We start from the raw sequence: 23,792 nt of genomic DNA on the forward strand, positions 1-23,792 counted from the left end.
TGACGGCCTCTAGCTCTGACCTGCCAGCCTGTGGGGCGGCGAACCCCTCGGGAGCCGCTGGCCCAACACCCCCTCCCATGGCCCTGCTCCGGCCTCAGCAGCGCTGCAGGGAGGGCCGCTCCTGCGCGGGCGCCCTCTTCTCAACACTCAACAGGCCGTGACGGCCGCTTGGGGGCCGGTTCACTCGTCCGGAATTGTTGGGTTCACCTTTTCCTTTTGAAGGCCTGGACGTCTCCCTTGTCTTTTGGCTCCTTCCCCAAGAATCCCCAGGGAATAAAGGCCACATCTGTCAATACCACTGGCTAATGTGCCTTATTACCACCCTCCGGCCTGTCTTGAATTGGGAGCCCCTTGGTCCCTGGCCCCTTGGCGTGCCTTGTAGGAAGCACCACCCCAGGAGCCAGGAGTGTGTACTGCTCTGACAGGTTGCCGTAACCTGATGCCGGAAAAAACTCCCCCCACAATCGGGAGAATGTGTGGGAAAGTGCCCCAAGGGATGGGCATCTTCTGGGGACCCTCCTCCTCACAGAGCCCCTCACAGGCACAGCCCCTGCACCCCCTGCGAGGCTCTGCCGAAACCCCGGGACGCTTCCCTGCCGCAGACAGAGGGGGTTGGGGGAGGACTGGTTGGACCGAGTACGTGTCAGTGCACAGCGGCTAAAATTTAAGGGGGATATTAGGGACGAAAGTGGGGGGGCTGCCAGACTGTTTCCCCTTGTGCTCTTCTGTTTTCCACAACCAGCGTTTTGAATGTCCATTCACTGCAGCAGTCCATTCCTGCTCGCTCTGTCCCTCCCTGCCCCCTTCTGAGCACCTTGACAGGGTGTGGCTCTAGTCCTGTGCCCTCAGGCTGCTCCCTGCGGGAAAGAGCAGCCTGGGCATGAGTCCTGGCTCCAGATGGCACTCTCAGGAGGGGCTTGGGTCTGCGGAAGCCGCTGTGCGCTGGGCACCGACCTCTGCAGCTCCTCCGAGGTCTTCCGCCCCCCGGGGTGGGAGCTCCTGGGTTGGAGGCTGCACCCCGGGCGCTGGTTCTCAAACCTGGGCCCACCAGGATCGCCAGGGAGCTCTGACAAGCCTCCAGGCCTGGGGGCCCTGGATCTCTGGGTGGGGCTAGGGCAGGAGCAGGAGCCCTGTGGGCACCCAGAGGCCAGGACCTGCCAGGGTTTCTAGGCACCAAGAAGGCCCAGGGGCCAGGCGCGTTAGCTTGGACAGGACCAATGACCGCAACCAGCGTTTATTGAGCTCCTCTCGTGCCCAGCAGCCCTCACACACGCCCTGAAAGGGAGGGCTGTCGCCCACACGTGGGGGGCCCACTCAGAGCTGCCGAGAGGGAAGTGGCAGAGCTGGAACCCAGCCAGGGAGCACCTGTCATCCGGGGAGGGAAAGAGCTTCCCCAGGGAGCTCTCCCCGCCTCGGAAAGAGGCGGAGGATAGGCGTCCTCAGACACGCTGTCTCCTGAGATACACGGAGGCAGCTCTGACCTGCAGCCACTGCTGTAGTAGAGACAAAGGAACCTCCTGGCCCCAGCTTCCTCCAGACAGAAGCTTCTGGGGGTTTGGTCACTGCCTGGCCTGGAGGCTGCTTTAGGTGGGGTTTTTTAAAGAAATCCTGGGGTGGGGTGAGGGTGGGGAGAAGGGAACAGAGGAAAACAAACAAAAGAAACAGAAGAAATCCTGGAGCTGCCCTGGGCCTGTCCGTCCTCCGGTGGACAGGCTCTGTGGCGGGAGGGGGTGGGGTGGAGAACCAGGTGCACTGCGGCTGCCTAGAGCAGGGGGACCTGGGAGGACTCCCACAGGCGTCGGGCCAGCTCGCCCGCCTGCTGCACCAGCACGTCTACGGGGATGACTGACAGGTGCAGGGCCAGCAGCTCGTGACACTTGACGACCTCGGCCGGGTGGTCCTTGCTGTAGTAGCGCAGGAGCTTCCTGGGGGGGGGGGGGGGGGAAGAGTGGGACAGGATTCAGAAGCAGCCACGGCACTCCCCCCACTGCCCCGACCCTCCCCCGGAGCCTTGCAGACAGTCCCCTCACCAGTGCCAGCACCAGGCCAGCAGGTCTTCCCTTGCTGACCTCACCGTGTGAGGCCAGCCCCAGCCTGCCTCAGTCCATCCCTCCAGTTCCCCATCCTGGGTGGGGCCTGCTGACGGCGGCATCCTAATTAGAGCCACAGAGCCAGCAGGGAAGTCCCGGGGCCCCAGCACAGCTGTTTGCAAAGGCTGCCACGAGGGTGACAACGGCAAGATGGGCGGGAACCCTAATGTTTCTCACTCCCTTTCTCATCGCGAGGAGCCTCCAACAAGGGTCTAGGCAGGCATCCTCAAACTTTTTAAAGTGGGGGCCAGATCACGGTCCCTCAGAGAGCTGGAGGGCCGGACTATATGAACTACTAATTCCTACTGTAACACCTCGGCTGCGCTCACTGCCCAAAAAACCTGGCGGGCCGGATCAGACTCCTCTGCGGGCCGCATGTGGCCCGCGGGCCGTAGTTTGAAGACGCCTGAAGGCTCCCAGGGTGCGGGGGCACCTTGAGGTAGAAGCTGCTCCCCCATGTGGGAACGGCTACTTATCACCCAACCTCTGTGCGCCCGCAGCCCCAGCCGGGAGCACAGATCTGTCACCTGTAGTAGTCTCCTCCCAGCATGCCCACGGGCGCCGCGTCATCGGAGAGGACAGGCACCTCGGTTATCTGGAGTTTGTGCCCCTGGGGAAGAGGAAGGTCTGGCTCAGAGCGGCGGAGGGTGTGGTAGGAGGAACGTGTGGGCCAGACACACCGGGCTCAGCCCTGCCGGGTGTGTGCCTGGTGCTGGGAAGACCCGGACCTCTTTGTACTGTTCCCATCTGTGAATGGGGATGTAAAAGCTCCAACGAGCAGCAGAGACGATGGGTATGAAGTTACGAGCATCATGCCTGGCACATGAGGAGCTGGGTCACATGTCAGGAGGGCCACTGGGAGGTGCCCTGGGCGGTGCCACGAAGAGCAAAGCATTCCCAAAGACCTGTCTCTGACGGCACCGGGGACTCTCAGGGTCGTATGGGGAGGGGGCGGGAATGGAGGTCCACTGGGCGCCCGCTGTGTGCCAGGCCCAGGCACGGGGCCTGCCCAGCACTGAGGAGGCCGGACTTCACTTGGCCGGACTTCACACTAGGCCTCCTCCCCCTCGGCTTTACCTTAGTCCCGTGGTCGGCAAACCGCAGCTCGAAAGCCACATGCAGTTCTTTGGCCCCTTGAGTGTGGCTCTTCCACAAAATACCATGGTCTGGGTGAGTCTATTTTGAAGAAGTGGCACTGGCACCACGGACAGCGGGCAGTCTCGGTGGCCCTTCTTCACAAGGGGCCAAAGAGCCGCATGTGGCTTGCAAGCCGCAGTTTGGTCATACACACCCAGGAGGTTCTGAGACACAGAGCAAAGATGGGAGCCTGCCGGCCAAAAGAGCCGAGCCTGGGCTCTGGCGGCATCGCCTATGGCCTCAGTGACCAGCTGTGGGGCTTAGTCTCCAGACCGTGAGCTTCTCCAGTGCAGACTGGGTCAACGATGCCGGCCTCACCCACCGCACAGGGCTGTGCGGCTGTGGGAACGGTGGTGAGACACTCCGACAACTTCACTGAGAAAAGGGACGGGCCACTGCGTCAGGGTCGCCTCTCACCAAGAGCAGAGAAGAGAGTAGGGGACAAGGGGACAAGGGGGACAAGGGGGACAGGAGAACAGGGACCGAGGGCATGTGGGGGGGGGGGGGGGAAGAAATGGCCTTTAGGAAGCTGGAATAATGATTAACGGTGACAAATGAGGAGAAAACAAAGAGAAACAGAAAAGGAAAAGGTGGGGGAGGGAAGGAGAACTAGAGGGGCAGGGAGGGAGAGGAAGACACGGGGACAGCAGAGACAACCACCTTGCAGCCATGTCCGTACACTGCAGTCACAGTGAGGTCTAGAGAACCAGCCAAGAGGCAAGAGGCCCAAGCTATACTGTCAGCTGTGCCTTGGGCAGGCTGGTTCGTCGCTTTGAGCCTCAGTTTATCCACCTGCACAATGGGAACAACGGTGTGCCACGCTGTGTACGTGCAGTGGGTGATGCTGGGGCATCACCGAGGATGCACACGGTCTAAGCGGCCTCTCTCACATGGGGCCAGCGTCCCCCTGTTCGCACGTTACCTGAAGGTACTAAACACTGCCTTGAACAGCAGCTGGGCGGAGGGTCGCAGGGCTGGTGGGAAAGGGACATCGGAGTTCTGGGTCTCAATCAGCTGTGCTCATCTGTGAGCTCCAGCGGGGACAAGAAGGATGAAGGGGCAGCCTGCGCACCGTCCGGAGAGAGGAATGGGAGTCCCCAGCGAGGCACCCACCGTCTCGTTCTGGAACCACAGGAAGTAGGAGCAGAAGAAGTCCCCCTCCCGGAACAGCAGCGTGGTGTAGCCCTTCTGCAGGTATCTGCGCGCCCGCCGGATCAGAGACCACACCTGGGGGAGAGGAGGAGAGCTGGTCAGAGACCACACCTGGGGGAGAGGAGGAGAGCTGGTCAGAGACCACACCTGGGGGAGAGGAGGAGAGCTGGTCAGAGACCACACCTGGGGGAGAGGAGGAGAGCTGGTCAGAGACCACACCTGGGGGAGAGGAGGAGAGCTGGTCAGAGACCACACCAGGGGGAGAGGAGGAGAGCTGGTCAGAGACCACACCAGGGGGAGAGGAGGAGAGCTGGTCAGAGACCACACCTGGGGGAGAGGAGGAGAGCTGGTCAGAGACCACACCTGGGGGAGAGGAGGAGAGCTGGTCAGAGACCACACCTGGGGGAGAGGAAGAGAGCTGGTCAGAGACCACACCTGGGGGAGAGGAGGAGAGCTGGTCAGAGACCACACCTGGGGGGAGAGGAGGAGAACTGGTCAGAGACCACACCTGGGGGAGAGGAGGAGAGCTGGTCAGAGACCACACCTGGGGGGAGAGGAGGAGAGCTGGTCAGAGACCACACCTGGGGGGAGAGGAGGAGAGCTGGTCAGAGACCACACCTGGGGGGAGAGGAGGAGAGCTGGTCAGAGACCACACCTGGGGGAGAGGAGGAGAGCTGGTCAGAGACCACACCTGGGGGAGAGGAGGAGAGCTGGTCAGAGACCACACCTGGGGGAGAGGAGGAGAGCTGGTCAGAGACCACACCTGGGGGAGAGGAGGAGAGCTGGTCAGAGACCACACCTGGGGGAGAGGAGGGCAGCCTCGGTGGCCCTCTCCCCGCGGCAGGGGCAGGGGCAGGGGCAGGGCCGGGGGGCAGGAAGTACCCGGAGGAGAAGGAGCTGCCTCTTCTGCTCTTCTCTCCCCGGTGCCCAGGCACAGCCTGGCTCGGGGCAGGAGCTCAGTAACAGTTCCCGCTGGCTACCCCTCCAGTTCCCGTGACGATAAAATAGATGCGAAAGCACTTTATATCCTGTTACCAGACGCTCCGGCTATAAATGAGTAAATGCACCATTCAGGCCAAAGACAACGTCAACACAGGAGGAGACCAAGGGGTGGCCTCCTGGAACCCCTCCTGCCGTCTGGGGCTGCCCCTCCCGGGTCCTCTCCCGGCTGGGAGCCTCCGACGTGAGTTCTAGGCCGGGAAGGTGTTGGTGAGGTGTTTGAGCTCGCAGGGCACCGTGACCCAGCACCTCTGCTCCGGGGGCCGGGTCCTAAGGAGGCCCACCAAGGGGTCTGATGGGAATGTGCCCGCGGACTACGCAACGTAGGTCCCGCCACGTTCTCTGGCCTCATTCCAGGACGTCCTGATGCTGCTGTGAGCTGAGGGGCGGCAGCGGGGACAGCCTGGGCTGGGGGAAGGCCTGACGGGCCCTCTCACTGAAAGCCTGAGTGGAAGGCCCCCGGGATCCACTCCGAACCTGACCACAACGCAATGTCTAATTAAATCTGCAAACAAACGCCATGGATTTGCTTTGTTTTCAGGAAAGCAGCTTGACAACATGTATCAATAACCTTAAAAACATTCCTCCCACTTGACTTAGTCATTCCATTTCTGGGAATCCACGGAGCGAAAGTAATCAAGAGGTGAGGACAAAGACGGATGCACACAGGTGTGTGCCTCGGAATTATTTATAGCTGCGAAAGCCTGGAACAATCTCCATGCTCGGCATCGGGGAAATGGCTAAGTAAATTATGTTACACTCCCGTGATGGACTGTTGTGGAGCTGTTAAAAAATCATGTTTATAAAGAATTAATGACATACGGAAATGCACCGACATAAAAGTGAAAATGTGGTAAACACAATTGCATAGACAGAAAGCGCTCAACTACATCAAACTGCACAGGAAAACAAGGGAATAAATGCACCATGAGAGCCCGACTATCTCTGGAGAGAGGGATGGAGACGGAGAAGATGATGATGGTGGTGATGATGGTGGTACCAGCAAATACGCAGTCAGTTCTCTCTGTTGCGTTGCACACGGTGCTGAGTCCTGTATGTGCGTCTATAATATGTGTTAATAGTGCCACTACTATCCTCTTTCACAAACGAGGAAACAGAACGAAGGCTGAGCAGCGCCCCAGCCACACGGTGGGAACCGGGTTTCAGCACAGGCCCCCAGACGTCCATCTGCTCTGAGCCTTTGGGCCACACTGTACTTGGGTGGAAAAGTGGGTGTGTCTCTGTGTGCACATAGTGTAGAAGGTGAACGAGGTCATCCCTTCTCCCGACTCTGAGTATGAGATGCCACGAAGAAGAGTCAGTTAAAGAGAATAAAAGAATCCCCAGAGAATGTTTCCTTAGCAGAAACCATCTAGCTTTAGGTCTGACGGTCAGGTTGGCTAAGCTGTGTTTCTTCTTTGTTTTGTTTAACTCAACAAACAGTACTTACTGGACACCTATTAGTGCCAGCCCCCGGGCCGGCCCTGGCCACCTCTTCCCCTGGCCTCTGTTTAATCCAGGACATTGGCCAACACCCAGGAAGATGCCCCCTGCACTGAGCAAGGCTGATCAGGGCCCGGGGGTGACAGACAAGCTGCTCTGAGGCGCCTGCGGGGTTAGGATAGGTGCCGACAGAGGAAGAGCTCCAGAGCCCGGGAGCCCCACCCCTCCCAGGCAGGGCCGAGGCCAGCACGTCCTGTCCGCGGGGCAGGGAAGTGCCCGGATGGGCGGCGGTTACCTTGGTTCTGACGAAGGCAGCCAGGGGCCCCTTGCCCAGCTCCGAGGAGGTCCGTTCACCGTGGCTGAGAGAGGGGGCCACCATCTGGCCGGTCGTGCGGTCCACGTAGATGAAGTGCACCAGGCCCGGGAAGTCCTCCAGGTAGGTTCAGGCAGAGTCAAGGTGCCGTAAGCCTCAGCCAGGGAGGCGCTGTCCCTGACCCGGTTCCCCGGGCTCAGCAGTGGAGCCAGAGGCAGCCGGCCAGGGCTGCCCCTCTCCCAGTGAACCCCCAGGACACTCTCCCCCAGACCCCTCTTTACCTCCAAACCCAAACCCCAGAAAGTCCTAAGATGCAAGTACAATGGATCCCCGACGTTGGCACAGTTAACATGGGGAGCTCTGGCTGCAACAGGAACCCGGTGTGTTCATGTTTTATGATTTTCACAAGGGACACATTTAAATTATACACACGATGAGGCTGGCGGAGAGGAGAGCCGCATGGGTGCTGGGTGAGCCTAGCTGACCGCCACCCGCACACCTCGCCGTGTCTGTTCGCCTCTCACCTCGAGAGGCTGGAAGGCTGGGATCAGACCCCCTGGTGGGCAGTGGCTGGCGCCCTGCTGTCCCTCCCACCTGCACTCTGGAGACAGACGCTGCCGGGGGCTGGAGACCAGACCCTTCCGAGATTTTCACGTAGGTAACGCTGCTTTATACCACGTTCCAGGGACGATCAACGCTCAGTACAACTAGTGGTCCGTAACAAAAGGGTCTAACAGATCTGGGACGTGGTTTCTAAAACACGTTTGTGCAGGCCTTCTCAGAGCCACCCTGTTCTGCTGTGACCCGTGACCTCCGAGGAGGACGACATGGCTCTCATACCGACCCGTCCCCAGCACCCCTGCTCCTGGAGGAATGCCCGTCACCACTCTGCTGGTGGGACAGCACCGACAGGGGTGAACGCTAAGGCTCTTACGAAGTCACTCTGGGACACCAGGGGCTGCTGGAATTTCAGCCTTGGGGGCGTTCCTGCAGACAGAAACCTGAAACTGCTGCCTGTTTCTCAGAGAAAAGAAACTGAGGCGATGGGATATATAATCTCCATCCCACAGACACAGTCCTTCGGAGAGGGCAGGCGGAGGGACAGGCGGGCAGGGGCGGCTCCCGGGGGGCGTGGGGCTCAGACGTGAGGATATGACACCATGGTGACGTTCCTCCTGCTCTTCACCAGCAGGAAGTCCTTCCAGTCCATCAGCTTCTCTCTGCGGGAGGGCAGGGAGCGGGGGTGTGGGGACGTGGGCCCCCTCCCGCCCCGGCCCCCCAGGGCCCCCCACACTCACTGCATGAGCATCTGGACCTGGTCCTGCAGGTGCCGGGCCAGCTGCGGGCCCCCGCGGCTCGGGGCCGAGCTCAGGAAGCTCAGGCGGTAGATGGCGCAGAGCTGCCGCTTCATCTTCCCGCACAGCTGGAGCAGCCTGGCCGGGAGAGGGCGTCACAGGGGCGGGGCCCGGGAGAAGACACTGGCCCTGGGGGCTACCCGGGCCTGCGCCGACAGACACAGCGGGGACAGCGCTGCGTCCTGCACGGTCACCCCGCACTGACGGCAGACGTGGCTGATGGAGCGTGCCTCCCCCTCATGGCCCCTGGAGTAGCTTCCTCCCCAGGGTCTCCCAACACGGAGCTCCATGCACCTGGACGCAGTTCATGGAATTGGGTCCAACGTCATGGCTTATTTCCCCACAAAGAGAGGGGTAACGGGTTCGAGGCTGCACTGAAGCAGAGCTGAAGCTGGGCTGGAACCCGGGCAGAGTGTCCCTGGTGTTGGGTCCTCGTGGGCCTGCACCCAGACTCCAGCCAATCTGCTCCCAAACCTCCCTCCGGCGTCCGCAGCTGTACCCGCTCTCCCAGGACCCCGTCCCCTCAGAGGCACCTTCCTGAACACTCCCCCTCTTGGCCTGGAGGCAACTGGCCCCTCTGTCCAACCTGCGCCCCCACCCAGAACCCACAACTCACTCCTGCGACGAGGCGGGGTCACTTTTGGAGAAGGCCTTGGTCTTGAACTCCTGCCAGGTGCTCTGCAGGAGGGCAGGGGCAGGGGACTGGTCAGCCCCCTGGTGGTGTTCCCACAGTGAGGCCAGGCTCCGAGGGCTTCCTCTGGAGGCTTCCTGAGGCCCCCAGCTCTCTGCACCCGCTGCACACCATGCTCTACACTTGGCAGGTGCTCATTTCAAAAGCACATCCGTGGGCCAAGTGCTGGGCCCACTGCCTGGCTGGCACAGACACGCACACCAATGCTGCCAGGGCAGGTAAGTCACTGGAGGGGGCACTGACGCTGAGAGGAGCCTGGGCGTCACCCTGCAGAGGACCCTGCACCTGAGGCAGTGCCACCGCGATGCCGGCGTCACTGAGAGATGCTGAGCAGCTTCCGGCTGCTCCGGTGGAGACTCTGGGCCTGGGTCTGGGTTTCACGGACTCGGCCTCCTCCAATCCAATCCTTCTGCCCAATTCCAGGTCAACTGTGCGCAGCCAGTGACGCGCAGATCCTCTCCCTGACCCAGCCTCCACCCCACTTCCTGCTGGGCTCCCCTCCCCCAGGCCCTGTCCCTGTCTCTAAGCCACCGGAGGTGGAGGAGGGGTGAAGGGGGGCAAGTGGCCTGTGAGACCTGCCCCCCAGTGAGGGCGCCGGGCACAGACGGCCTATCCTGAGTCCTGGGCTCTGGCTCCCCAAGTAATCCTGGCCAAGTTGAGATCTAAGTCCCACAGTTCCCTGCTCTGAAAAATGGGAATTATAACCTGTGTTCTGCTAAACTTACTTAAACACGCTCTGAAAATGTCAATGCCGAAGTTTTTGCTACAACTTCCTGACGAGGAGCAAGGATGGCAGCCCTGTGGTGGGCGGGCGAAGGCGACTGACAGCCCTCCGCCGGGGCCCGCCCCCCCCCTCCCCGGAGGCAGGCCTGTGGGGCCCCGGCCTCACCTGAAGCTCCTGCCTCCCTCGGGTCTTGACAAACTTGTCCATCCGCTGGCGCAGGTCCCCGAGGAGCGGGTGGGAGCGCAGGCAGCCCCGGGCCTCCGGCCCCTCCCTCAGCTTCCTCTCCAGCAGCGAAAAGCCGTCCAGCAGCTGGTACAGGGCCAGGGCCAGCGGCGCGCTGGGGATCTGGGGGAAGAGAGCGGGCAGGGGCCGGGCAGGGGCCGGGCAGCAGGGGCCGGCGCCCAGGCCAGGGCAGGTGGGGCGCCCCTACCTTGGTCAGCAGCACCATGTTGATGCCCGGCCACAGGGGCAGGCAGTACATGGTGTGGGGCACCATGGGGCAGTACACCTCTTTCACACTGGCATCCAGGAAAATCCGCCGGGGGCAGGAGGGCGCTGGGGAGCCAGGGATCAGCATCTGGAGTGTGTCTTCTCCTATCTGTGGAGGGAGAGGGGCTGTGGTGGGAGGGGCAGGGGGCCCGGCTGGCCTCCTCCCCGTCCTGGACCCACCCACAGGGGCCCATCCGCCATCCTCCCTGTGAGCCACGAGGAGCCGGAGCCGGTTCAGCTCCAGGAAGTCCTGCTCTCCCATCCCCGCACTGTGCCTGTTCCAGCGTCTGTCTCTCCCTCAGCTTCTCCGGGCCTTTCCGCCCAGAGGCAGGGCTGGATGCCACTCGGGGGTGGTGTGTAGAGAAGAGGCAGAAAAGGCAGGAAAAACAGACCAGGGTGGACTGAGGGCAAGAGGCGCCCTCCCCAGGTCTTCATAGAGAGGAAGGCATTGAAAGTTAAGTAAGTCTGTCATTTCAACCACCTCAGAGTGCCCACCGGGGGAAACCAAGGCACTGAAGGACCACAGGAGCGAGACTCCAGGCTCACTGAGGCCCTAAGAAAGCCTGTGGTGGGGAAAGCTGAGAAGTGAGGAACCCGTTAGAGATGCCTCCCTGTAAGGAGGCTCTGCAGTCCTAGGATAACAGCGGATGCGGACACAGTGGCTGCGGTTTGCTAAGTAAGCGAAGGCACGCGTGGTGGGCTCACAGTGCCGACCACACTGCTGAGGTGGCCTCGCAAAGGAGAAGACGCTCAAGGCAAAGTGTAATGAGACACGCTAGGAAAGGAAAAAAACATGCATGTAGCGTGCGTGTGCGCGCGCGCGCGCGCGCGCGCGCGTGTGTGTGTGTGTGTGTGTGTGTGTGTCTGTGTGTACTGAGGGAGAGCAGTCCTTTTCCATACTTTACTTTTGTCTTTCCCAGCTTTTCTACAATGAATATATTTACATTTTCATCTTAAAAAAACGTTTCAAATTGAGTTGGACTTTCACTCTCCAATGAGGAGTGGGGATTTCTCAGGAGCTGAGGTCTCCCTCCACTCCCCGCCCTCCACCCCCCGCCAGCCTGGCCTGGGGCTGAGCTGTCCTGGCATCGACAGCCCGGAGGTGGCAGGCGTCACTCAGAGATAAACCTCGGAGTCCCCGAGGATCACTGCAGCATCTAGGTCAGCTGGTACCCCGGGCCATCCCCTCCCCCGAAAACTCACCTGGATCAGGGAATCATCTGTGGGTGGGGTTCCCCCGTCCATCCAGATGGTGCTATCTGCAGGCCACAGGTGATGAAATAACATAAATAATTAGAAATTATAAATAATGGCGCAACAGCACACCAGAAGGGCGGGTGGAGCAGGAATGTCTCCCCCGCCTCCCCAGCTACTCGCACACCCCTGGCTGGGGGAGCACTTAGCATGGGCTGGGGGAGCACTTAGCATGGGCTGGAGCTGCACTGCCCTTCCCAAGCCTTCCAACGCAGGGAACTCTGCGGTCCCAGGGCCTGGCCTGGGAAGAGACGCTCCCCCAGAGCCCGGTGCTGGGAGCAGGTGCCGGAAGGTGCACCTGGCAATGAGGGGGCATGTCCCTCAGCCCCCTCCTTCCCTCTTGCTTCTGCCCCTTCAGGCCCCTTCCTGGCTGTAACAGTGACTGGCCACTAGGAGGCAGCACACAGTCCATGTTTCCCCATCTGTTAGTCAATCAGCAAACTTTTACTGAGCACCCACCTACCCTGTGCTGGGATCGGAGCTAGATGTCCCTCCCCAGGACAGCTCACAAAAGCCCACGGAACCTACCGCACCTTGGAAATGCTGTATGTGTGTAACAATAGTGTTCTCTCAGTTTACTGCAAACAACTATCACTTATCACCGTGTTTCTCTGGGGGACGTCTGCTCCTGGGTCTCACGCACCGGACTGACAAATGGACCAGTGCACCGGAGCCCTGTGTAAGCCGTGATTCTGTGCCCTGCAGAACGGCGTCCCTGACACCGCCGAGGCTAAAACACGGACTGCCCCCGAGAGAAAGGGGGGGAGGAGGATCTGGAGGAGTGAGGGGAGGGCATGTCAGGGGCCACTCCAGGGGGTGCTTCCCGCTGTGCTCTGGGCTCTCGGAGAGGCGGAGAGGACAGCCGTGGGCCTGGCCTCAGAGAAACGTGTGAGCGTACGTGAACGGGGACACGCCCTCGGTGGCTGGGCTCCCTGCAGCCCATCCCAGGACCCAAAGTTAAGAACTGCTAACCCCGTGGCTTTTAACTGTGGCCGCACACGAGACCTTTTAAAAATCCCGACGCCTAGGCCCCGGAGTAGTCTAATTAAATAAAGTAAATTTTTCCTTTATTTCTGTTGTTTACACAGGTCAGATATAAACTACAGAGACTGGATCTTTATATTTTAAATCACTGCGCTTGAAATCAAATGATGACTACTTAATTTTAATTACCTGATTACTTAGTAATTACAAAAAAGAGAGAGAAAGCAGAGAATACACATACGAGAGAATGAATTTCTAAGTGGAATCGGTGTGTCGTGGACAGTTTAGTGATCACGTGAGTGGCCTGCACAGCCCTGAATTCCAGCTGGAGCCAGGCGGGCAGACGGAGTCCCGTACTCTAGAAATCTGGGTGTCTGTGCCTAGGCCCTTACAAGACAGGGGTCCACTGAACCCCCAGACACACTCCCCAAGGCTGCCGCCTGGCATCTGTCTCCCCCCTCCACGGCCCCTCCCCCACAGGTCTCACCTGAACCTGAACTCCGCTCCCCGGGGGAAGGAGCGGGGGTGAAGTACTCCTCGGGGAGGGAGCTGTCTGTCTCCTGGGGAAGAAGGGGCAGCTTGGCTGAGGGCTCCCCCTGCTCTCCCCCCCCCCCCCCGCTCCTCCCCGCAGGCACAAGGCACGTACAGTCCCCGTGGAGCTCCGGGTGGGGCCTGCGGAACCGGGGCTCCAGGCCTGCTGCACGGGGATGTTCTGGCTGCTCGGCAGCCTCCGAAGGGAAGGCTGCGACAGGACAGGACAGTGGTTAGAGCCCGTCTGACGGGCTCCTCCCACGATCCTCCACTCCCAGCTCTTCCCAGTCGGCCATTGGGCAGAGGCACAGGTGCGACCGGCTCCCAGCGTGGCCTCCCTTCCCAGGCACGTCTCGGGTCTGGGTGGTCTAGTCTTTCCCCAGAACCACTGCCGTTCCCTCACGCTGACACCAGACCACGGACGAGCAGGAGGATGGGATGGTGGGGGTACACGTACAGAGAGTCCCCCCCTCGCCAGGCACTGCTGGGCTCTAGTCCCTGCCTCCTTTATTCCTCAAAGCCACCCTGAGAGGTAGTCATCGCTGCCCCATGGCACAGATAAGGCAACTGAGGCTCAGAAGGAGTGAGTATCTGCCCGTCCACATCGCTGATGGGGAAGCAGGGACTACCTGACTCCAGAAAGCTGCACTTTTAACCACGTGCATTCCAGAACTCTCCTTCTAGAAAGCAGCAGGAAAGGCCTGCCCAGCCACCAGCCCAGAACTGAGACTCAGGAACCCCGGCCTCCGCAGCAGCCTGCCGGCCCCCCCGCGGACGGGTTTTCCTCGCATCCCCGATGGCTCCCAGCTGCCCAGAGGCTGCCCGAGACCTGAGTGTCATCACCATCGTCCTCCTGGCTGGGGTAGAGGTCCTGCACCAGCAGGATGAGGGCCAGCAGGTCGGCGGGGCGCAGGGAGCTGGCACTGTGGCTGCAGAGAGAGCAGGCGGCTGGTCAGCATGTGCCCAGGGCCCTGGGGGGCAGCGGACGAGGACAGGGCGGGTTATAGAGATGGGCCGTGGTCCCAGCCCTCAAGGAGTTTACGACTGCGCCAGCTGATTCCCCCCCGTTCTGGAGAAAGGCGGTGCAGATAAAACTCAAACTTGGCTGTGTTAAAAACAACCATCAATGGGAACCGCCAGGGACCAGGAAGTCCTAAATTCGGAGTCTGAGAGAGGATTCCCGGGAGCAGGACTTCAGAGAGAGACTGGGCTGCGAGGGCTGAGGAATCTAAGAATGTGAGAAGCTGCAGGAGAGAGACAGGCGGGTCTTAGAGGTTTCCTTGGCCCGGGAGGTGTGCCTGGCAGACGGGGTGACGGAGGGGCCGGGGCCTGGCCACCGGGGGGCGTCCACAGCTGTGGACCGGCCGGGGAGGGTGTCACTGTTCTGACCGGGGGAGAGGGAGGACAGGCCTCCGCACCGGGCCGCGCTCACCTGGAGTAGAAGGCCAGCAGCTTGGAGTGCACCAGCAGGAAGGCGTGCAGCGCCTCCTCGCCGGCCCGCGCGGGGCTGGTGTTCACGGCCTGGACCACGTGCTGCTCCAGCGCCTCGATGCACAGCTCGCAGAGCTGCGGGTGGATGAGCCGCTCCACGGCCTGGCCCCGCGGGCGGGCGGGAGAGGAGCCGCGTCACCCGCCGCCCGCTCCCGCCCCGGCCCTGCACTGAGCACAGACGCTTGGGAACAGAACCGGGAGCTCAGACCAGCACGGACCCTGGCTGAGTTTGGGGGGGGTCGGCCTGTGCCCTCACTTGTTAGAGGGATCGGAGCCTGGTCTCACGGCGGGCGGCACGGCCCCTCTGACCTGACCCTCCCCGGCCCCGGGACCCGCGCCCGCGTCACCTCCACGGCGAAGCCCTGCTCCCGCTCGCGCAGGCGGCCGTGGGTGCGCAGCAGGCTCTGGAAGTGCTCCCACACCTGGACGCGCTGCTCCACGTCGGGGGGCCGCAGCCTGGGGAGAGCACGGGGGGCGTGAGCAAGCTGTGTCCCCACGGCAACCGCGGGGCGCAGTCCCAGATCCCTGTGACCTGACAAGTAACAGGCGAGAGGCACGGAGGCCGTGCTGGGGCCATGGCCCGGGCGGGGAGAGGGGTGCTGGGCAGGAACCGGGTGGCGCCTGAGATGAGAAAGCCGCTGCCTTTCCCGGCTCTCACACGCAGAGGTGACAGGACCCGGGCTAGAGGCCCAGAGAAGCGCAGGGAGGAGCTGGGGGCACCGTGTGCACACTGTCCGGCCTCAGGAGGGCGCTGAGCCAACGCCGGGGCGGACCGGCCGCGGGGACTCACTCCTTCCGGATGAGCTGGCCGTCCGCGGTGACCAGCCCGAAGTGCACCTCGAACAGGAACTTGAGCACCCGCAGCTTCTGCCGCAGGTCCCCCTCGGCCTCCGAGCGGTCGCCGTTGATGGCGATGAACAGGCATTCTCCGAACTGCGGGCACAGCCGGCTGACGTCAGCCAGCCCCGGGGGCGCCCCTCACCTGCCCGGACCCCGGGGAACGGCGAGGGGACGATCAGGTGCAGGGGGGTACCGACCAGACCGCCCTCGGAGTCAGGGAAGGGGAGCCTGGGCCCCGGGGCCCCACGCCCACCAGGTGAAGGACGAAGAGGGAGCTGCCGTTCTCCGTGGAGAAGCAGGTGTACGTGTCGGAGAGCTTCTCCAGCATCGTCATGGAGGAGATGATGACCGGGGCCAGGAGGGTGCTGAGCTGGTCCTCCAGGGCAGGGAGCTGCGAGAGGGGAGAAGACCCTGCTCGAGTGTGCCAGACACGAGGACAGAGAGATGGACAGAGCCGGCCTGGCCACCAGGGGTGTCCACAGCCTTAGACCTGCCGGGGAGGGTGTCACTGTTCTGACCGGAGGGGGCGGAAAGACACTGCCTCCAAACCTGGGTGCGGTTAGGAAGGCCGGGAGGGGCTGGCCCTGAAGGTGGAAGGGAACGCGAAGGGAGGCGGCCATGTTTCCAGTGTGCGGTACCTGGGCGCCTGGTGGAGAGCTGGCCAGCGGGGGGAGCACTGGCGGCACGGACACAGCCGTGCCCTCTGCAGCGGGGGGCCTGCTGGGGGCGACGCAGCCGAGGAAAGTGGTCAGAGAGCGGGCACAGACCCAGGTGCGCACATGTTCACTACTGCATCGTTCATAGTAGCCGGCAACTGGGGGACAGGGAAGTGTCCAGTGCCAGAGGGACATTAAATAAATAACAGCTCGTCTAAATGATGGAAGAATAGACAGCCACTTAAAGTAGTGGAGTGTTTCAATGATGTGGAACATTCCTCTGATACAATGTTATGTTTAAAAGAAAACAAAAGTGTGGTCCGACTGGTTGAGCATCCACCCATAAAACGGGAGGTCGCGGTTCGATGCCCTGTCCGGCCACACGCCAGGGTTGTAGACTGGATCCCTAGCAGGGGACGTGCAGGAGGCAGCGATAATTCTCTCTCCTTATTGATGATTCTCTCTCCCCCTCTCCCTGCCTCACTCTGAAATCAATAACAACATATACATATATTTTTTTAAAAAAAGGTGTGAAATTCTGTATCTTAAACTGTATAAAAAGCATTAAAATATTAAAAAAGTCAATACTGTTAAATTTATTACTTCTGAACAGAGGGACCTGTGAGTGATTCTTCCTACTCTTTATATAATTCTCCTCCCGTTTCCACAACAAGCATAATTTTACTTTCATAAGCTCTCCCCCCAACTCTCTCCCCTCATTCTCTCTGCAATCCCAACTAAGAAACAAAACAAAAAAGAGAAGGACACGTTAGTAGAGAATCTGCGAACAGAATGGGATAAGGCCAGCGGAAGGACCACAGCTGAAATTCACACTGGAACCCAAGGAAGGGAGAAGCACGCTGGCCGGCCCCAGCTGATGCTGGATCTGACTGCAATGTGGAGAAGGCAGGGTCCTGACCGGGAGCTGGTGAGATCTATAAGGAGCTAAGGAAGCCCTCGGCAGGAGAAGCGAAACAGGCCGCTGGCTAGAGGCCGGGGGCAGCATTAACGTATGAGTTGGGCGCAGCGCGCGGCTGATTTTCTCCCAACGTCCTCCACATCAGGAGCCACGGTCTGTGCCCAGCGGCTGCAGAACCTGCCGGTGAAGCTTAGACAGTGGCTGCTTCTCATCATTCAGGTCCCAACTCAAGACAGCCTCTCACCCAACCATGCCCAGGCCACCCTGTCCCAGTCACTCCCCATCTCACACCTGGTGTAAGCGTTTCTGACCATCCATCACTCCCTGAACTCATGGTGCTTCCTTGGTTCACTGTATGTCATCCCTTTTTGCCCTCTAAGTCCGTGAGAGCAAGGTCTCATTCACTGCTCTACCTCCAGAGACCGGCACAAAAGAGGTTCTCAATTCATATTTGTCTGAATATCCTTCCAGATAGGCAAATGTTGAATTATTCACGTGCCATAATTTTCTAGAACTGTCATGAATGAATTATGTTAACAGGAAAAGTCACTTAAAAATCTAGAGTGTGTATAGCCATTCATGTTAAAAATAGTAGTTTTTTCTGCAGGTGTAGCCAGAATTTTTGGGAGGAGATAAAAATCTTTGGTGTAGCCGAGTGTAAAGGGACATTCTCATACTAGTTGGTAGAATTACAGAGTGGTACACTCTCTTTGAATGGTTTCTGTTCTTAGGAATCTATCCCAAGGAAGTAGTAAGATGTGAGGTAAAATTCAAGCACAAGTTCCCTACAGTCATAGTTACAGAAAACTAGAAGTGCTATGCAAGCCAGCATTGAGGAAATAGTTAAATAAATGCATGCATTTATTCATACGCAGGAATATGTTTCCAAGAACATTTATGCTTTTGAGAATATTTAACAAAATGGAATAAGCTTTAGATATGATGGTAAGTGAAAGAAACAGAAAATAAAACTGTAAATATGGCATGATCCCAACTATATATAGGGTCTGCTAAGCCACACCGCCTGGCTGCTGTGGCTCAGTAGACTGAGCATTGTCCTATGCACCGACAAGTTGCTGGTTCAGTTCCCAGTCAGGGCACATGCCTGGGTTGCGGGCTCAATTCCCAGTGTGGGGCCTGCAGGAGGCAGCTGATCAGTGATGATCTTTCATCATTGATGTTTCTCTGAAGTCAATGGAAATATATTGAAATAAGTAAAGTAAATAAAATGTAGAGTGGAAAATATATGAGTAAAAATAATAATCTGAGTTTTAAAATTGAATGTTCATATGCAAAAAAGAAAATTACTTTAATCTATACCTGATACCATATTTAAAAAAATTCAAAATGGATCATTAGACCTAATATAGAACCTAAAACTATAAAATTTCTGGAAGAAAATACCAGGAGAACTCTTTGTGATCTTAGGTTGGGCAAAGATTTCTTAGATATAGCATCAAAAGCATGATCCATAAAAGCAAAAAAAAAGATAAATTTAAATTATCAAAATGGATGCAAAGATAAGACACAAATTGGAAGAAAATACCTACAAAACATCTATCTCCTTGGATTTACATCCACAACACATTAAGAAACTCTCAAAACTCAATAAAAATAACAATCAACCCAATAAACTGGCAATAGATTTGTACAGTTCATTAAAGAAGATATAAGAATGGCCAATAAGCACATGAAAAGATACACAAAATCATTAGTCATTAAGGAAATGAAAATTAACACACAACGAGATTCTGTCATGAACAAATTACATTAATAGAAAAGTCACTTTCTATCAGATACCGATCAGAGAGACTCAACACATTTATTGTACAAAGAGTGACCACAGAGGGGCCAGCAGGCTACCGAGGACATGGAAGTCTCCCATTCTACCAGGGGACTGTTAAATGGCACAACCTTGTGAGGAAAGCTGGGCGGCAGCCTCTTAAAAAGTTCAACATACACCGACACGATCCAGCCACACTCCCCTAGGGAGCCAGTGAAAGCTGCTCTACGTGGAAGTAAAAACTGGGAACATCCTGCATGCTGCTCCCACCAGCAGGTACGTGGCTGAACCACCAGTGGCTCAGGGTGAGAACAGACCACGGCTCAGCCATGGAAGGGGGAGAACTGCTGAGACACACACAGTGCAAGGGGGCGAGTCTCAGTCAGGCCGCGTGAAGGAAGCCAGACCAGACCAGACCAAACCAAACCCAAACCCAAACCCAGCCTGGTATCTACTGCAAGATTTCATCGTAAAGGTCTACAAATACAAACCGGGCTATTATGTCAGAGAGCGGATCTGTGGTTGGTCTAGAGGGGGTCGGTGAAGGAAGCTCACAAATTTGGGGGGTGGTGGGTATTGCCCATTTTATTGATTGGATGGAATTGCAGACATGTACATATTAAAGTATATCAGACTGTACACTTTATGTTCAGATTATAGTTTGTCCATTATACCTTAATATAGCTGTCATAAAAAGTAACGTGTTAAGATGCTGCTGAACTTTTCAAGTAAAGAAAAGGGTAAGATCAAGTTTCCCTGCTGTGTGATTACAATTCTACATCCTCCTGCCCCCACTTAGCCAGTCAGCTCTGGGGGGAGGAAGGGGTGGGAGATGCGAAGACACACAGTCTCTGGCCCAGCCCTGGAGGGTGGACAGGTTCTCCTGCCGCCTGTCCTCCTGATAGCTCTGTTTTGTCCCCTCCCGTCCATCCCACACTCACCTCTTCTCCCTCATACTCCGACTGCCCAAACTTCAGCCGCAGACTCTCTTCAAACTCCTTGTCCGTCCAGTAGAAGAGGACCTCCGCTCCCTCTGTGGCCACCAAGACGCACTTCATCTGCCGGGGAGAAGCAAGGTCAAGGTTGCCTCCCGGCCCCCTCATCCTTCAGCTTGGCCTGAGTGATGAAGAGGATCGTGACCCCAGCAGAGGATTGTGAGCCCATGCTGTGCACCGGGCACCTTGGCCGGGGCCTCCTGGCGTTCTTTCTTCACACCCTCTCAGCCACCTGCTGAGACAGACACCTTCCGCCGAAACCCGTTTGGCTCAGTGGATAGAGTGTCGGTGTGCAGACTGAAGGGTTCCAGGTTCGATTCCGGTCAAGGGCATGTACATTGGTTGTGGGCACATCCCTGGTCGGGGGTGTGCAGGAGGCGGCTGGTCGATGATTCTTTCTCATCGACGTTTCTAGCTCTCTATCCCTCTCTCTTCCTCTCTGTGGAAAATCAACGAAATATATATTTTAAAAAAATAGACAGACACCTTCCGTTCCTCCCCTTACAGAGCACCCAGTGGCACGGCTTCAAGTGGCAGAGATGGGATCCTGTCTGACACTACGGCTGGGGCTCTTTCCTGGGTCTTCTGACCCTGGGCCTCTGGGACCAATCATGAGGAAGGTCCCAGCTGTCGATCTGGACGCGAGTCCACTGCACAGGGAGGCAGGCAGTCCCCGGGCGCACGGCAGACAGGGCCTGTGCAGGGACAGAGGGCGGCTGCTGGACCTCCCTCTGGGAAGTCCAGAGGTGTGTTTCTCCTCACACCAAAGAACAGCCACAAACGGCGCGCTTCGAAGCCCATCAGGATTGGATTCAGCACTACAGGAATTTCACTCACAAGTTCTTGCTCTGGGCGGGAAACAGAGGCTGCCTGACCTCGTCCACGTTCCTTCTCACACCTGCTTAGCTGCTGAGTCCGCAGCCACATCCTCCGTGTCTCTGGCCTCACTGAACCCCCTTCCCCCACCACCCACACATGTACCTTCTGTGCCACACATTTTAAGGCTTATTTACATAAAAGTGTGTTTTCTTATTCACCAACTGGTCGATTCTTAATTCGGAGCTCCCTGCACTGTGCCTTGGCCCCCTGGGTGCAGCAAGACGTCAACCCTCTCGACCTCGGAGAAGCCCACCCAAGCCTGGGAAGGCCAGACCTCTCAGGCTGGTGGGTGCAGCTCAGAACCCCAGAGAGGAACTTCAAACCTCATGCACCGCAGTGTGCCACGCGGACGTGATCACGTCGCACGTGTGCTAAGACATGACACGGGTTAGGAAGGAAGCTCTGAGTTTTCCATGAGTGGAGGCCCAGCTTCCTTAATAGGATCATAGCATCTCGAGGTCTCAGACTCTACGTAGGATCCCCTATCTGAGCAGCTTAGGGATCCTTACTGAATTCCCTCCAAATTTCCAGTTGGTTTATCAACTCTAACGCAGAGCACCTGGCCTCAAGGTGTCTCCAGCCCATCCCCACGGAATCGCTAAGCACCAGGCAGGGACTGCGAGAACACGGAGTGCGAAGAGGTTGCTGGATGAGGGCAGCTGGACCTGGAAGAGGCGCCGGGACTCCCGGGCCAGCCTGATGTGGGGTTGGGGTACAGTGAGCTATGGAATCAAGGCTGTGGTCACAGCACAGAGCCCCTGTAGGCTGGTAAGGCTGTGGGAAAGGCGTGCTGGCCATCGATGGGTGAGGTCAGGTTATGGAGGCAGGTCCTCTGGAGTAGGGTAATGAGGCCAGGAGAAGTGTAACCTAGAGACACAGCAGCAGACCCTGATGCCTGCCTGGATGCAAGGGAGGACGGAGAGAGTAGGCAAAGGTGAATTCAGGGGCTGAGGAGAGGGCTCTGCAGAGCCTGGGAGAGCTCCATCACTGCCTGCCTCGCTCTGTCCAGCTCCCTCAGCCTCAGAGTGGGTGCTGCCTGCCTCCGGCTGCCCCAGGTATGGCAGAATTATCTACCTTGGTACGGAGCACGGCAGAGCTTCCAGTCAGCCAGAGGTTCAGAAAGGGCTGCAGTGGACAGACCCTGCGACCAGCTCATGGAGAGCAGCATAACGTTCTGGGCCCTGCAAATGCTTAAAACAGAGAGGTCATGAGGGCAAGCAGTCCCGACTGTCCTAGTTCCTGGGAGTGGACAAGGTGGTGAAGGACTGTGAGGTCACAGCTCTGGCTCTGGCTCTGCAGAAGTCTGCTCAGAACATTTCCCACAACCAGGTGTCTGAGTGCCCTTGAAAATTAAAACCGGACATATAGCAGGAGCCCCACAAACATTAATTCCCACTACAGTTTCCTCCCAAGCATTCTCATATCTCTGTGGATCCTGCAGAGCCACGTGTGGTCAGCAAACCCACTCCAGTCCCAGGAAAAAGGAACCTGACACCTGGTTCTCGTTTTGGCTTTGCCAAGGCCCTTACACCTCCCAGGGCCTCAGACTCCCTGAGGGGGGGGGAACCCCTTGCTGCACTTCCCTATGAGGTTAGAGTGGGAGTGGGGGAGTCACGTGGCAGGAGGGCCCTTACAAGGAGGTGTGTGGGGAGGGTGTCTTTATTCTTATTCCCCAGGTGCCCTTCATCAAACAACAGGATGAACTAAATTGGTTGTAGATCATTCACATTTTGATGGTAAAAGGCAGGGGTAATATAAAGCTTTAGTTTAATTAGGATGAAGCAAGAAAGGGCTTTTAGAGGCTCAGCATTTTTTTTTTGCAACAGAACTGGGACTCGCTGCTACATCACAGGCATGCCTGGGCTTCATGCCGCATTCCCAGGAGCACGGGAATGTTTCTTGGTGAACATTAAGTTCTACTTTTGTTTTTCCAAAAGGCGGATAAGAGGCCCTCCCCAGTGTCATTCCCTGTTCTCTCTCCCTTGCGCTCAGGAGGGAACACCGGCCTCGATGGGACTCTGGCCCGCGCCCCTCACCCGGGGCCCATCTCACATCCACCCAGCAAGTGGCCACCCAGCAAGCGCGGTCTGGGCCGGCCTGGCCCCGCCGGGCCCGGGGCCAGGGGCGGGGGGCCGGGAGGAGGAGCCCGCGGGGCCCCCACCCCGCAGCCTTCCATCGGCCCCGCACTCTCCAGTCCGGGCAGCAGCGTCACCCCCAGAGCCCCTCGCACCTCGCAGCTACCCTGGGAAGAAGGCCGGGCTGGTGGAACCCGCCCACTTCGCGGCTGCAGAAACTTTGGCTCCGAGGAGTGCAGCGACGGGCTCCCGGCCACACGGGCGGGCGAGGCGGGGACGGGGCCCGCTCCCCTCTTCCGGGGGCCGCGCGCTCCCGAGGCAGGTCCGCCGCCCACGGAGCGGGCAGCCGAGGGCCGCGCCGGGACGGTCCGAGGGGCCCCCACGGGTCAGAGCGCCGCTCAGCCGGCCCCGCCCCGGGCGCGCTTCCGGGTGGGGCCACGTGACCACCCACGTGACCGCCTGCTCGGCCGCTCTGTGGGCGGTGCCGCTGGCCCGGGCGGGCTGCTCCGCGCTGGGAGCGCCGGCCCCTGCAGACCCCGGTCCCCTTCCTGTTGTCCTGGAGCAAGGAGATGAGGCTCCAAGGATTGGGGGCCTCGCCCCCAGCCCCCAGCGCTGCGCCCCGCACTGTGCTAAGCCCTCCCCCTGGCCTCAGTCCCTGCGATGCCCCATGGAGGCCCTAGGAACAGCCCCATTTAGCTTCATGTCACCCGAGCGGAAACTGAGGCCTAGAGATAACCACTTGCAGAGGGGCCCCGTTTGGGTGAGAACCAGGTTCCTGGTTCCAAGCCGGTCCTTTCCCACTGAGGGGCTTTACTTCTCAGCAAGAGCCGCTGGTTCCCTGGCCTCCTGGGGAGGGACCGGCTGCAGGAGGGCCCAGCTGCCCCCAGTGCCAGCCTCGGAATTTCTTAGTCCATGGGGGTGGTGGGGGGGAGGGAGAGAGGATTTCACATTAGCGACTTTGTTTTGAACCCGAGTTTGCAAGATTTTCTTAA

The 23,792-nt window shown here is 58.7% G+C and overlaps 1 protein-coding gene across 7 annotated transcripts; it reads right to left on the reverse strand.

Annotated features, from left to right (window-relative positions):
* Positions 1–1,220: 1,220 nt before the first annotated feature.
* On the reverse strand, positions 1,221–23,233 carry HPS1 (HPS1 biogenesis of lysosomal organelles complex 3 subunit 1). Of its 7 annotated transcripts, XM_036438792.2 has the most exons (20): positions 22,956–23,231; positions 21,800–21,915; positions 19,793–19,909; positions 15,747–15,884; positions 15,444–15,586; positions 15,001–15,109; positions 14,595–14,755; positions 13,992–14,091; positions 13,278–13,373; positions 13,119–13,191; positions 11,597–11,652; positions 10,335–10,502; positions 10,070–10,249; positions 9,106–9,167; positions 8,433–8,567; positions 8,289–8,354; positions 7,117–7,261; positions 4,341–4,454; positions 2,618–2,700; positions 1,658–1,925 (listed from the first exon to the last, which is right to left on the reverse strand). In XM_036438792.2, exons 3-20 carry the CDS (start codon positions 19,907–19,909, stop codon positions 1,763–1,765), a joined length of 2,109 nt encoding a protein of 702 aa, XP_036294685.1. In that variant the 5' UTR covers positions 21,800–21,915; positions 22,956–23,231; the 3' UTR covers positions 1,658–1,762. The 7 variants fall into 7 exon arrangements, 5 of the variants coding, with proteins under 5 accessions (XP_036294683.1, XP_036294682.1, XP_036294684.1 ...); XM_036438790.2 differs by lacking the exon at positions 2,618–2,700 and having other exon boundaries at positions 1,221–1,925; positions 21,800–21,906; positions 22,956–23,233; XM_036438789.2 differs by lacking the exon at positions 2,618–2,700 and having other exon boundaries at positions 1,221–1,925; positions 22,956–23,233.
* Between the last annotated feature and the right edge of the window lie 559 nt (positions 23,234–23,792).

This window comes from Pipistrellus kuhlii, unplaced genomic scaffold (genome assembly GCF_014108245.1).
Source record: "Pipistrellus kuhlii isolate mPipKuh1 unplaced genomic scaffold, mPipKuh1.p scaffold_m20_p_15, whole genome shotgun sequence".
NCBI lineage: Eukaryota > Metazoa > Chordata > Mammalia > Chiroptera > Vespertilionidae > Pipistrellus > Pipistrellus kuhlii.

Coding starts and splice junctions, on each gene's coding strand:
- HPS1 (XM_036438791.2), bottom strand. CDS start 19,909: ATGAAGTGCGTCTTGGTGGCCACAGAGGGAGCGGAGGTCCTCTTCTAC. Junction 10,503..11,596: donor CAGATGATTCCCTGATCCAG/GTGAGTTTTCGG, acceptor CTCCCTCCACAG/ATAGGAGAAGACACACTCCA. Junction 8,568..9,105: donor GACCCCGCCTCGTCGCAGGA/GTGAGTTGTGGG, acceptor TCTCCCGGCCAG/GCTGCTCCAGCTGTGCGGGA.